The sequence below is a fragment of the Nipponia nippon genome, unplaced genomic scaffold (assembly GCF_047370975.1).
Source record: "Nipponia nippon isolate SJK-2023a ecotype South Korea unplaced genomic scaffold, ASM4737097v1 scaffold_27, whole genome shotgun sequence".
NCBI classification, from domain to species: Eukaryota; Metazoa; Chordata; class Aves; order Pelecaniformes; family Threskiornithidae; genus Nipponia; species Nipponia nippon.
The window spans coordinates 1,291,175-1,302,682 of NW_028262344.1; the positions used below are offsets into that span (position 1 = coordinate 1,291,175).

Here is an 11,508-nt window from a genome sequence, read left to right on the forward strand (position 1 = left end):
CCGTCGGAAGTGATGCGGCCGTGACGCGCCCTCGCGTGACGTCACGCCGGGTTGGGGGGAGTGACGTCACCGCGCAACAGCACATCACCTCGCAAAGAGCCGCCTCTTTGGTAGTGAAAAGGCTTTATTCTGGGGGAAAAAAGAGGGGGTGGGGGGCGCGCCGGGCCGGGGACCGGCCCCGGGTGGGCGTGACGTCATACAGTGGGGTGTGATGCAATCGGTGCAGCGCAGCTCTTCCGTCCAGGGGCGGCGGCAGGACCGGGACCCCCCCCCCCCAGTCCTACCTGCATCGGCCGCCCCGCAGCGAGCGGCGGGTCAGGCGGGTGAGCAGCACCTTCACCCGGCCCCAGTGCGAGCGCCCATCCTGCCGGGGAGACGCGGCCGTCAGCAGTGGGGGACCTGCGGGACCCCTGCCCGCCTCGCCCCGCCGTCCCCCGGCCTCTACCTTGTCCGGCGTCGCAGCGCCCGCCCCGCTCTCGGAGGGGTCCAGCAGGCTGGGGGAGCTGGCCGAGTGCCCCCACGTCCTCTGGCATGGCCCAGGGTCGGGTGCTGCATGGGAGAGCGGGGATAAAACCAGTTGGGGGGTCCGGCCGGGCACAATCCCACCATCCCCGCATCCCACCCCACTCACCTGGAGCATGGCTGTCCGAGCAGGAGCGCGGCCGGAACCGCTCGCCCCTCCACACGGCCGGATCCTGCCTCGACGGCTCCTGGGTGGGCTGTGGGCGAGGAGGGGCAGGGTGTGAGCTGGGACTCCCCAGCACCACCACCCCCAGCACCCCACCTCCTCCCAGCCCTCACCGCGGTGTCAAGGCGGGTGCGCCGGGCATCCGCCGCCTGCTGCCGGAGGAGCTGGTTGTCCTGCTGCAGCCGGGCCAGGCGCTCCAGCATCTGGCAGACGTGCTCCAGGTACCGCAGCCCCTGCCCCGGCACGGGCAGCACGGCCTCCGGCACGGCCTGCGGGCGAGCAGGGCCTCGAGGGCTGCCGGGCAGCCGAGCCCCCCGAGCCGCAGCCACCCCTTCCCCGGCACGCACCGATCCCTCGGCATCCTCCACGCTGGGCTCCTCCGGATCCCGGGGGTCCCACACCGGCTCGGCCCGCAGGTCAGCCGCGCTGGTGCTGTGTCGGCCAAGCTGTCGCGGGCAGCGCCCAGGCACCCGCTGCCTCTTGCTGCGCTGCGCTGCCTGCACCAGCTTCTTGCTGGCCGAGCAGCTGCGGGGCGGCCGGGGGGGCTCGGTGCCCGGCTCCTCTCCGGGGGAGCTCTTCTCCGGTGGGAAGCCATCGAGGGAGAAGCTGCTCTCGGAGCCGAGGGGGGTGGAGGGCGAGTGCTCGTTGCTGGCCATTTCCACTCCGGAGTCCTCCGACTCTGACTTGAGGAGCCGCCCGCTTGCCAGGGGGCTGCCGGGGGAGAGGGGTGGCGGTGGGGGGGGTCCCCAGGTGCTCATCCCGCCCGGGGGCTGCCGCGGGCTCTCCTGCAGCCGGCGGTAGACGCTGGCAGAGGTGCGCACCACGCAGCTCTCCGCCGTCTCCCAGGGACCATCTGTGGGGTGAGGGAGGCCCGGTGGTGTCGGACGGGGGGTCCCCGGGTGGAGGCAGGGCAGGGTGCTGGCCATCCCCGCATGCCCAGGCGTGGGCCCCCGACCCCTCCCAGCCCCTCGAGCCACCCCGCAGCAGCTCCAGCCATACCCGAAGCCGCTCTCCCCACCGCCCTGCGGAGTTACAGCCCCCCTGCCCAGGGATCCCTCTCCGGAGGGTCCCTGCAGCCCCTGCCTGGTGCGGAGGATGCTCGGACGATGGCGGCATGTTGTCGCTGCTCCCCAGAAACATGCCCCTGCGCCCAGCCCCATCCTCCCTCCTCCCTCCCCGCACTGCTGAGCTGCCTGGGGAGCCCCCGCGGTCCTCGCCCCGACCTGGCCGGGGCTGCACAAGGGTCTGCTCTCACCGCACCCCGCTCCGGCTCGGTGCCAGCCAACCCAGGACACAGCAGGGCCACAGGGTCCATCCTCGCCCCGTTGCAGGACAGCTCCGGGGACCTCTGGCTCCTCACTCTTGTCCCCGCAGCGTGGGGGACGTCGCCAGCTGGGGTGCGCCTACCATTGCCCTGCCCTCCTCGCGCGGGCGCTCACCTCCCTCCCCAGCCAGGCCCCGGCAGAGGGCTCAGGGAGGTGGGGAGCGAAGCTTTGGCACCCTCCCAGCACTAAACTGGGGGTGCAGAGCTGCCCACCCCCCCGGCAAGCCCCTGCTCGGAGGCTCACACTCCCCCACGCACTCACAGCAGCTGAACCTCCTCTTCCAGACGGTGCGGGAGCCACCCCACATTGCCAAGAGCCGGAGCCGACTGCCGGGCGCGCGTCCCGGCGCTCCCTTTTATAGCCACCCCAGCCGGCGACGGGCCCTGTATCCAGAGGCACCTCATTATAGGACTGGTTCCCAACTGGTTCCTTTCAGGATTTGGGATCGGTGATACTGGCTGGGCGGGTGGTTAAGGGCTCCTTTCCCACCCCAGCCGGGAAGGCGAGAGGGTTATTTGGGCACCGGCAGGCTGCAGGCAGACAGCCGGGTGCCGGATGAATCCCACCGCTTTGGGGGAACCCTGCTCAGGGTTGAATTCACCGGCAAGGGATCCCCGGTGCTCCCAAATTCCCACCACCGTGCAGCCGCACCACTTCAGCCGGGGCTGGAGCCACTCACCGCGCATCCCTCGCGGGCTGGCGAGGCCGGTGCCCGCACGGCACGGGAGCCGGTACCGGGCCGTCGCGGCCGGCCGGCGGACAATCCCACCGTTCAGCGGCCGTATGAATCCCAGCAATGCCGTGGGGCAGCCCCTCCGCCCCGGCACAGCCGGCTGCCAGCGGCCCCGCTCCCACGTACCGAATTTCCACAGGCTGCTGGGGCTGCGCAGGACGGCCCCACGTGCCGAGGGGCGGCTTTCCTCCCGGCCATGGCGTTTCCCTCACCACCGTGGGGTTTCACCAGGGCTCAGAGCCCCACCGGAGTTCTCCTCATCACCGGGAGAGCTCAAACCAGTCCCGTGGGAGCTGCCGCCGTGCTGGGGGTCCCCCCGAGCCTGCAGTGGTGGCTCAGACCCCCAGTACCTCCCAGTTTTTGCTGCTGGACAGGGGGTGGTCCCAGCGCAGCCTGAGCTGGGGGGCACGTAGAGATGGGCTGGGGGTTTCTGGGACCCCCGCACCGCATGTGGGGACCCAGCGGGCTGCACCCCAGTGCAGGCACAGGCACAGCACAAATATGTACTTGAAGGCAAAACCTGGTTTGAATTCCCAGCGCAGCCAGCACCCTGGGCCCCTCCCAGCAGGGGCTGCAAACTGGGGGTCCAGGGACCCCCTTCAGCACAGACACTGCAAATTGGGGGGTGCCAGGGACCTCCGGGGCCCCCTCCAGCACAGAAACTGCAAACTGGGGAGTGCTGCAGACCCCCAGGGCCCCTCTCCAGCACAGACACTGCAAATTGGGGGGTGCCAGGGACCGTCAGGGCCCCTCTCCAGCACAGACAGCCCAAACCGGGGATGCCTAAGGATCCCCGTCCAGCATGAACTTCGCAGGTTGGGGACCCCCAGCTGCACGGGGGGTCCCCCCCAGAGCCCCTGGGACCAGCGACTCACCGCGCTGCGGCTCCACGCTGAAGGCTCCGCGGCGGCGCAGGGGCATCCCCGGGCAGGGGGGAACCGGGGGCCGGGCAGGGCGCACCGGCGGCCGGGGAAGGAGCACCGGGAGGGCCGGGGAAGGAGCACCGGGAGGGCCGGGCAGGGCGCACCGGGGGCCGGGCAGGGCGCACCGGGGGCGGCCCCGCTGCTCCTCCGCCGCTTTATGGAGCACGGCCCCGGGGCGGGGACCGGGGGGGGCCGCTCCCTGCCCGGGCAGCACCTTTGCCCCCAGCCCCGGCCCGGGGCTCTGCTACCCGAAGCGTTTATTCCTCTTTTTCCCGTGCACACGCTGCCAAGGCAGGACCGTCTCCATCCCACCCTGGGGATGCTGAATTAAAGTGCTAACAGCATTGAGCACTGCAGACCTGGAGCTGGCATGGGGCTGTGCCTGCCTGTACCCCTGCCTGTACCCCTGCCTGCCTGAGACCTGGCAGGGACCCCGGGCAAAGGGACCCCCCGGCCGGTGCACGGGCAGACCCACACGTGTCCAGCAGCGAAGGGCCCGGGCCTGATCCCTCTGGGAATTCGGTGCCTCCATGGTGAGAGCTCGGCTGAGCCCGGGGTGCACGGGGGGCTGCGGTGTACCCCCAGGCAGAGAGCGGGCAGCGGGGCAGGGGAGCCGGCCGGGGCTGTGGGGAGCCATGGGACGTGGGAAGGGGCTGGTCCTCGGCCAGGCTTGGTGGGGAGCTGCCGATAACAGCAAAGCCCAGATAACAGCAAAGCCCATCTCCGTGCAAACAGGCACGGAGGGCTGAGAGCAGCGATAAGAGCCCACCTGGGCCTCTGCAGGACAAAGACCCCGGCCAACAGCCCGCAATAAATCCCTGACACCTCCCAGGGACGGCCAGAGCAAGGAGGGGACTGTCCGGCCCCGCGGGGAGCCCTGACCTTCCCGGGAGCAGGGCAAGGCCAGTCAGCACCAAACCCCGTGCACCAGCAGAGCACCAGACCCCTGGAGCCTGTGCCAAGCCCCGCAGCCCACCGCGGGGCAGGGCGTTCGCTTCCAGCTCCCCACCGCTGCTCTGGGTGCAGGCAGGAGGGCTGCGGGGTCCGGGGTCCCTGCCTGCACCCTGGGGCTGGGGGGAAGCCCACCTTCCCCAGCCCTGGGAGGGCACAGGCTGCCTGCCCCCCCCCCCCCCCCCCGCACAGACCAGACACGGGAGTGGAGCAAATATATATTATATTTATATAGAGATCTGGTTTAATATCTCGGAGAAGCCCTTTGCAGTCAGTGTACAAAGCGGTGCCAGCCCCCTCTCCGGTACCTAAGTGCTCAAGCGTCCCTGTGCCCCCCGCCATGTCCCTGCTGTGTCCCCAGGCGTGTGCAGCTGCTGAGAACGGACCCAGCTCATCACGCACACTGAGACAGCACAGGCGAAGGCAGGCAGCTGCAGTGCATCCCCCCCCCCCCCCATCTGCAACCTGGTGATGCCCTCAGCCCCCAACCCAACGTCCCCCCCCCCCAGCGCAGACCCCAACCCTACCACAGCAGCTGGTGGGGTGTCCCCGCGGGGGGAACGGGGTGCTTGCTGCTCCCCATGACACAGCGGGGTGCAGGCAGCGAGCTCCCCTCCGCACTGCGCCGGTGCCTGGGGCTCAGGAGTGGGGGGTGATGGGGGGGGCGGCGGGCCCCCCCGGGGCACCCTGGTAGCGCAGGCGGGCGTGCTTCTCGCAGTAGAGCTCGTCGCCCACCCAGAAGTGACCCCGCATCTTCAGGTTGAGGCCGCAGTCGGCGCAGGCGTAGCAGGACGGGTGCCGGTAGCGGCCGTCCTGGATCCTCACCGCCTGCGTCCTGGGGGAGATGGGGAGGGGGGCATCAGCGGGGCACCCCGTGTTCCCCCCGGGGCCCCCGCCCAGGATCAGCCCCATTTTGGCCCTGCCGGGAGCGATGGCAGGGACAGATCCTGAGCCCCCCGCCCAGCCCCACTCACGCGATGGTGCTGCCGCACTTCTCGCAGACGTGCAGCTTCTGGACGCCGGCCACGGGCTTGCGGGTGCTGGGCGAGAGCCGGCTGGGGAAAGGGGCTGCGGGGCCAGCTGCAGAGAGATGAGGCCGTCAGGGTCCTGCCAACCCCTGGCCAGACCCCCCCCATCTCCCCCTGTACCCCCTCACCTCCGCCCTCGTCCTCCAGAGCCTCCTGCAACAGGCGGAAAGTGCTGGACTGCCGCGGGGCCGCCCGCAGCTCCCGGTTCTCCTGCAACATCTTGTAGACCTCCGAATCCTCCTCCAAACGTCGCATGGCCGACTCCGAGCCCAGGCTGCGGGACGGCACCCCGGGGGCAGATGGGGTGGGGGGTTCCCGGCACCCGGACACCTGGGTCCGCCGGGCTGCACCCCGCCGCCCGCCACCTGCTCCCTCCACCCTGGGGAGCTGCCCCAGCCTGCCCGGCCCTCCCACGTCCCTACCTACCTCTTAACTCTTTGCATGGGCTCCCTCAGCAAGGCGGCACCCAGCACGCACCCTGGGGTGCCAAGCCGCCGCGCCGGGATGGGTGCATGGGGCTGGGGGCTTCCCCGCCTCCGTGTCCCACCCCGCACGGCCCCAAGCCCGCTCCGTACCTGTTGCAGGGACTGGGAGGGGGCGAAGAGCGGCGCCGCTCTCTGCACGTCTCCCAGGGGTTTGGGGGGGCCCTGAGTCCCGGTGAAGGCGGGCGGGGGGGTGGCGGCAGGGTCGACCCCGGGGAGCTGTTCTGGTGGCTCAGGCTTCCTCGCTTCTGGCAGGGGGAGAGAGGTGCTGGGTGCCCTGGGGGGTACGGGGGGCCGGGGGGTGCTGCAGCAGCCCCCCAGCACGCCCCAAGCCTGGGGGCGAGCGCGGCATCTCCCGGGCAGAGCGAAGGGAAGGGTGCCTGCAGACCCCCCCTCTCCTCCTGGGCACCCCACGGACACCTGGACCTGGCCCAGCGGCTTTTTCCAAGCCCTGGTCCCCAGAGGGCTGGGTGCTCCGCCTTGCTCCCCGGGAGGGATGCAGGGATGCTCCATGGCTCGGCCAGTGGCACCCCAGGGGGGCCAGGGGCAGCACCCCCACCCTCCCCACCCCGGTAACCCTACGCCTGCGCCCGTCCCCTCCCCGCCATCTGCTCCTGCTTAGCGGCCCCGGCGAGGCAGGAAAGGCGAAACCTAAGTGGAAGCCGATGTTCCCAGGAGCAGCCGCCACGCAGATGCAAACCCTGGCAGGAGCCCGGGGACGGGGACGGGGACGAGGAGCCCCTGCCCGGACCCCGCGGAGATGGAGAGGGGCAGCGCCGGGGCTCTGCGGGGTCACGAGCAGGCGAGGGACGAGCTAAAATTAGGCACGGGTGGAGCCGGCTGCCTTGGCCTCGTCCCCACCAGTGCCAACCCGCCCCGGGATGCGACGAAAAGCGTGGTCCAAGGGCCGCCATTCCCCTCGCCACCCCTTTGGGCAGGGGTTTTTGGGCACGGCATCCCGCACAGCCCCAGCCCCGCGGTGGCGGGGGGCTCCGGGGCAGGGAGGGACCCTCCGGGGCCGGCACCAAAGCAAATAAAGGGCTGGGGAGGAAGGAGGGAGCCGGCGGCCGGAGGAGCCAAGGGGCGGCCGGGGCTGCGGCCAAAGGCAGCTGGGAAGGGCCGCGCTCAGGGCCACTGCGCTTCCAGATTTGGGCTTGAAAAACAAGAAAAAAGAAAGCGAGGAGGGAGGAGAGGAGGGAGACGCCAAGCCCGGAGCCAGCGGCTGCCCCGCAGGGTGCAGCAGCCACCCGAAACCGCAGCAGGGAGGGATGGGGCAGCCGCCGGCATCCCGGGACCGGTCCGGGCGGTGGGGGAGGCATCCCGGTCCCCCGGGCATCCCGGCTCGGCTCCCCGGGCATCTCACCATGGCAGGGGCTGGTGGGTGCTGCGGGGGGTGCGCCGGGCTGTGGGTCCCTGCCATGCCAACGCCCCAGTCCCCCGGGCTTGCGGGAGCGGGGCCCGGCCTCCCCAAACTGGTTTGGCCTCCCCAGGCTGGCGCCGTTGCCAAGAGGCGCCGGGTAGGAGCAAGCAAAACATCCCTGGCCAGGTGTGCTGGTGCCCGCCGGGCCCCGGGGCGCCTGCCAGTGCGGCGGGGAGGCGGCCGGCGGCACCGGTGGCACCGGCAGACGCGGTCCCCAGGGCAGAGCGGGGCTGGGCGGTAACGTGGCAATGGGGCTGCAACGGAGGATGCTATGGGGCTGCAAAGGGCGGCAGTTTGGGGTTGCAAAAGGTGATGGTCTGGGGCTGCAAAGAGTAAAGGTGTGGGGCTGCAGAGGGCAATGGTTTGGGCTTGCGAAAGGTGATGGTTTGGGGCTGCAAAGGGCGATGGTTTGGGGCTGCAAGAGGTGATGGTTTGGGGCTGTAAAGGCTGATGCTGTGGGGCTGCAAAGGATGATGCTGTGCACGGATGCCCCTCAGCATCTCTGCCTGGCCCCGCACAGCCCCCCAGCTCCCTGCTCACCTGGCGGAGGCTGGGACAGGCAAACTCCTCTTCCAGGGGCTGCGAGCTGGGGGGAGAGGACGGAGCCATCAGGAGAGTCCCTGGCCCTGCCCGGACCCCTGCCCACACCCCCCAGCCTCACACGCAGCCGGGTCCGGCCTTACCTGCTGCTGCGGGGCGGGGGGCTGAGGGATGCCGGGCTGGAGTAGGAGGGTCTCAGGGCGCCCTGGCTCTCTTCCTGCATCCGCAGCGTGTCCTGGGGATGGGAGCGAGACAAAAATCAGCCCTGGGTGGGGGCCGGGGTGTGCAGGGGCTGCCCGGGGCTCACCTGGAAGCGTGTGGCCAGCCTCTCCGGTGAGGCGTCCCCGTTGGCGTGGCTGGGAGGTGGCACCGGGGACCTGGAGACCAAGGGAGAGTGGGGGGTCCTGCATCTGCCCCAGAAGCATGCAGCCCCTCCGCACCCCTGGCACGGCCATTCCCCTGCGGCCCCTTGGGGAGGCGGCGAGAGGCAGCAGCCCCAGGCCCCCAACTGGGACCAGTTGGCCAGGTAATGGCTGCCAGGGCTATCCGGCCTCGTTACCACCTGACTCTTTAATTACAGAGCCGGGACAGGCTCCTGCGGGGATGGCACAGCCCCAAGAGTCGCCGGAGGGGAAAAACAACCGGCGCACACGTGGTTGGGGACCCCAGCCCGCGCGGGGACGCCGCTTCGCTGGGGCTGGGGACCCAGGCGTCCGGGCTGTCACCCCCCCCATCCCGGCACCCACCTCTCCACCTGCAGCCGGAGCTGCCCAGGGCTCTGCTTGATCTTATTCTGCGCCTCCACGTTGAGCATCTCAGCTGCGCTCTCCCCGTTGATGGCGACGATGACGTCCCCTGGACGGAGGTCGCCCGCGGCCGCCTTCCCATGCTCCGTCACCTCCATGGAGAAGGGGACATGGGGACAGCCCCGGTGTTATCTTGAAGGCACTGGGGACAGAGAGCCCCCCGCCAGCCGTCCCTCGGCCCCGCGCGTGCCGGTGGGAAGCAGCCTTTAATTGCACCATCCCCACGTGCAGCCCTCGTGCACGGCTGAGGTCCCGGCACATTGGGTACCAGTCCCTGAATCCCACCCCGCCGGGATGCTCCCACCCACCGGGGTCCCCGCGGCCCTGCCAAAACAGCGCCAGTCCCTCTGCCGGGGTGTGCACCAGCCAGGGGGGACCAAGGCCGCGGCAACAACAGCCGGAAAGCCGGCACAGCCCTGTCCAGCCCAGGAGCGGCACGAGCCCCCGCGCCGTCATCGCCCGCCATGGGGCCATCGTCGCCCGCCGTGGAGCCGTTCCCACGGAGCAGGATCCCTCAAGGACAGTAAACAGGATCCGCTCCCTGGAGCAGCCCGGCACGTCACCCGCCCTGGCAGCCCTCCTTGGGGTGAGGGGACGCGCGGGGGGTCCTACCTTGGAGACGGTGATGGGTTTGCCAAAGTCCCTTCCCCCGGTGATGCGGAAGCCCCAAGGGGCCGGGCCGGCCAGGGTCACCGTCACCGGCATGGCAGCGGGCGGCTCTGGGCAGGCAGGGAGCCGCGGCGTCAGGAAACCCCGGGGCGCCGAGGGGACGAGGCAGAGGAGAGCCCTCTCCTCCCTCCGCGGGGCACAGCCCGGCAGACCACCCGCCGCAGGCCTCCCCCTGTCCTTGTCCCCGCAAGGGTCCCCAACACGGGGCTGATGGAGACCGTCAGCGCCTTCCTTCCGGGGAGGGGACCCGTGTCCTCACGCCGTCGCAGGGTGCCGGCAGCCACCGCTGCTTCCTCTTGCCTCCCTGGTGCCCCCGGCCGAGGCTGGCGGCCTCCTCCCCTGCTGAGCCCCCGTGGGGACGAGGGGATCCCGGGCACCCACCGCCGGCTGCGGCGGTGCTGCCGGTGGGACGGGGCAGGCGAGGTCTCCCTGCCGCCCCCCGGGCCTTGTGCGAGGCAGGAAATCAGTGCTGCGTTGGCAGCGAGGCCGGCGGCTCGGCACGGCACGGCAGGGCCAAGCCAGCGGGGTTTGGAGGGGAGGATGCGGCTGCGAGGGCAGCCAGCGGCCGGCGAGGGAAGAATCCCGCTGCTCACCGCGGCGGGGTCCGGACACGCAGCAGGGCTGCAAGGACCACCACCCCGAGTCCTTCGCCCCGCATCAAACCCCTGTCGGGAAAGGATGCTCTGGATCCTCCAGGGCGGCGCGGGGTCCCCACAGTGCCCCAGCGAGCGTGGCAGTCCTTAGCTTCGATGGGACCAGCGGTAATGGGCAGTCCCTTCCCCTAAATGTCAGGTGTGGAATCCCTGCTCCCTGTCCGGCTGCCCCGCACCGGCCCAGCCCCGTCCCGTCCCGCCGCAGCCGGCAGCGGGAGCGCAGCCGGGCCTGACCCTGCCGGCACAGCCCCGGGGTGGCCGCGGGAGCCGGGCACCCCGTCTGCAACCGACGGGGAAGGCATTTTAAAAATCCCAAGCGCACAAAGAGGGGCTTGAGAGGCTGCCCGGAAGAATTTCCTGGGCTGGGCTTCGCAGAGCCAGGAGGAAACCCCAAACCCCCTCCCCATGCCCGGCCCCGCTCAGCATCCCTGGGCAGCGAGCTCTGCCACCCCGGGGACTGCGATACCCGGCTAGGCACGACCCCTGCACCCCCCAAAAGCCCTGCACCCCTCCTGCAGCCCTTGCACCCCCCCTCTGTCCCCTGCAACCCCTGCCTCTGTCCCCTGCTCCCCTCCTCCAGCCCCCGCACCCCACCTCCGTCCCCTGCTCGGTCCAGGCTCCGTGCCCCGGTACACAGCGATGCTTTTGTGGCCGTGGCGGCTGGCGGTGCCGCCTGGCACCCTGCAAGGCGTGACGGCGGGTGACAGGCGATGCCAAGAGGCGCAGGGGACGTGGGGACACACATGCGGGACAGACTGCCCGCATCCCCCCCCCCCCCCCCGCCGCCCGGGGGAGCAGCACCCCGGCCACCCCCGAGCACCGGGACCCCCGAGAGCTGCATCCCCGAGGGACGGGCACCCCCCGCCAACCGGCAGCATCCCGGGACCGGCGGAGCCCCGCGTCCCCCCCGCAGCCCCCCGGGCGCACTCACCGGCGGGCGGCCGAGCCGGGCGGCCCCGTGGGGCGCTTGAACCGAGCACAGCCCCGGCGGCGGCACCGCCCCCTCGGAAGGGGCCGGCGGAGCCCAACGGGGCCGGGCCGGGCCGGGCGGAGGCTCGGCAGCGCCGTCTGCGGGCCCGGCCGCCCCGACGGGGCGCACGGAGCGGGGCTGGGCCCGGCGTGGCGGGGGGCCCCGGGCACAGGGACCGGGAGATGCCCGTGGGCTGGGGGGCGGGGGGGGGGGTGTGCCCCGCGGCCCCACGCAGCGTCACCGTCCCTCTGCCCCGCGCAGCATCAGCCCCGAGCGCCGTCGTAGCCCCACGCAGCCCTGCATGCACCATTGCAACCGGC

The 11,508-nt window shown here is 71.4% G+C and overlaps 2 protein-coding genes across 6 annotated transcripts; both read right to left on the reverse strand.

The window, feature by feature from the left end:
- Positions 1 to 207: 207 nt before the first annotated feature.
- On the reverse strand, positions 208 to 3,733 carry CUNH8orf58 (chromosome unknown C8orf58 homolog). 3 transcript variants are annotated; one of them, XM_087763061.1, is made up of 6 exons: positions 3,622 to 3,733; positions 1,036 to 1,541; positions 802 to 957; positions 632 to 719; positions 446 to 549; positions 208 to 364 (listed from the first exon to the last, which is right to left on the reverse strand). In XM_087763061.1, the coding sequence occupies exons 1-6, from the start codon at positions 3,665 to 3,667 to the stop codon at positions 281 to 283; spliced, it is 984 nt and encodes a 327-aa protein (XP_087619187.1). In that variant the 5' UTR covers positions 3,668 to 3,733; the 3' UTR covers positions 208 to 280. The 3 variants fall into 3 exon arrangements, with proteins under 3 accessions (XP_087619187.1, XP_087619189.1, XP_087619186.1); XM_087763063.1 differs by lacking the exon at positions 802 to 957; XM_087763060.1 differs by having other exon boundaries at positions 802 to 1,541.
- Positions 3,734 to 5,084: 1,351 nt separating this feature from the next.
- On the reverse strand, positions 5,085 to 11,207 carry PDLIM2 (PDZ and LIM domain 2). 3 transcript variants are annotated; one of them, XM_087762953.1, is made up of 10 exons: positions 11,150 to 11,207; positions 9,509 to 9,615; positions 8,837 to 8,988; positions 8,398 to 8,467; positions 8,234 to 8,325; positions 8,091 to 8,136; positions 6,224 to 6,375; positions 5,777 to 5,922; positions 5,595 to 5,700; positions 5,085 to 5,455 (listed from the first exon to the last, which is right to left on the reverse strand). In XM_087762953.1, exons 2-10 carry the CDS (start codon positions 9,599 to 9,601, stop codon positions 5,260 to 5,262), a joined length of 1,053 nt encoding a protein of 350 aa, XP_087619079.1. In that variant the 5' UTR covers positions 9,602 to 9,615; positions 11,150 to 11,207; the 3' UTR covers positions 5,085 to 5,259. The 3 variants fall into 3 exon arrangements, with proteins under 3 accessions (XP_087619079.1, XP_087619077.1, XP_087619078.1); XM_087762951.1 differs by having other exon boundaries at positions 6,224 to 6,378; XM_087762952.1 differs by lacking the exon at positions 11,150 to 11,207 and adding an exon at positions 10,813 to 10,870 and having other exon boundaries at positions 6,224 to 6,378.
- Between the last annotated feature and the right edge of the window lie 301 nt (positions 11,208 to 11,508).

What these genes read in the sequence shown, in the direction of transcription:
- PDLIM2 (XM_087762951.1), bottom strand. Translation starts at nt 9,601, where the DNA reads ATGCCGGTGACGGTGACCCTGGCCGGCCCGGCCCCTTGGGGCTTCCGC. An exon ending in CTCCGGCTGCAGGTGGAGAG is followed by an intron (nt 8,468 to 8,836) that starts GTGGGTGCCGGG and finishes CTTGGTCTCCAG; the next exon opens with GTCCCCGGTGCCACCTCCCA. An exon ending in CCCCCGCCCCGCAGCAGCAG is followed by an intron (nt 8,137 to 8,233) that starts GTAAGGCCGGAC and finishes CTCTCCCCCCAG; the next exon opens with CTCGCAGCCCCTGGAAGAGG.
- CUNH8orf58 (XM_087763060.1), bottom strand. Translation starts at nt 3,667, where the DNA reads ATGCCCCTGCGCCGCCGCGGAGCCTTCAGCGTGGAGCCGCAGCGCG. An exon ending in GCACCCGCCTTGACACCGCG is followed by an intron (nt 720 to 801) that starts GTGAGGGCTGGG and finishes CCTCGCCCACAG; the next exon opens with CCCACCCAGGAGCCGTCGAG. An exon ending in CTCGGACAGCCATGCTCCAG is followed by an intron (nt 550 to 631) that starts GTGAGTGGGGTG and finishes TCTCCCATGCAG; the next exon opens with CACCCGACCCTGGGCCATGC.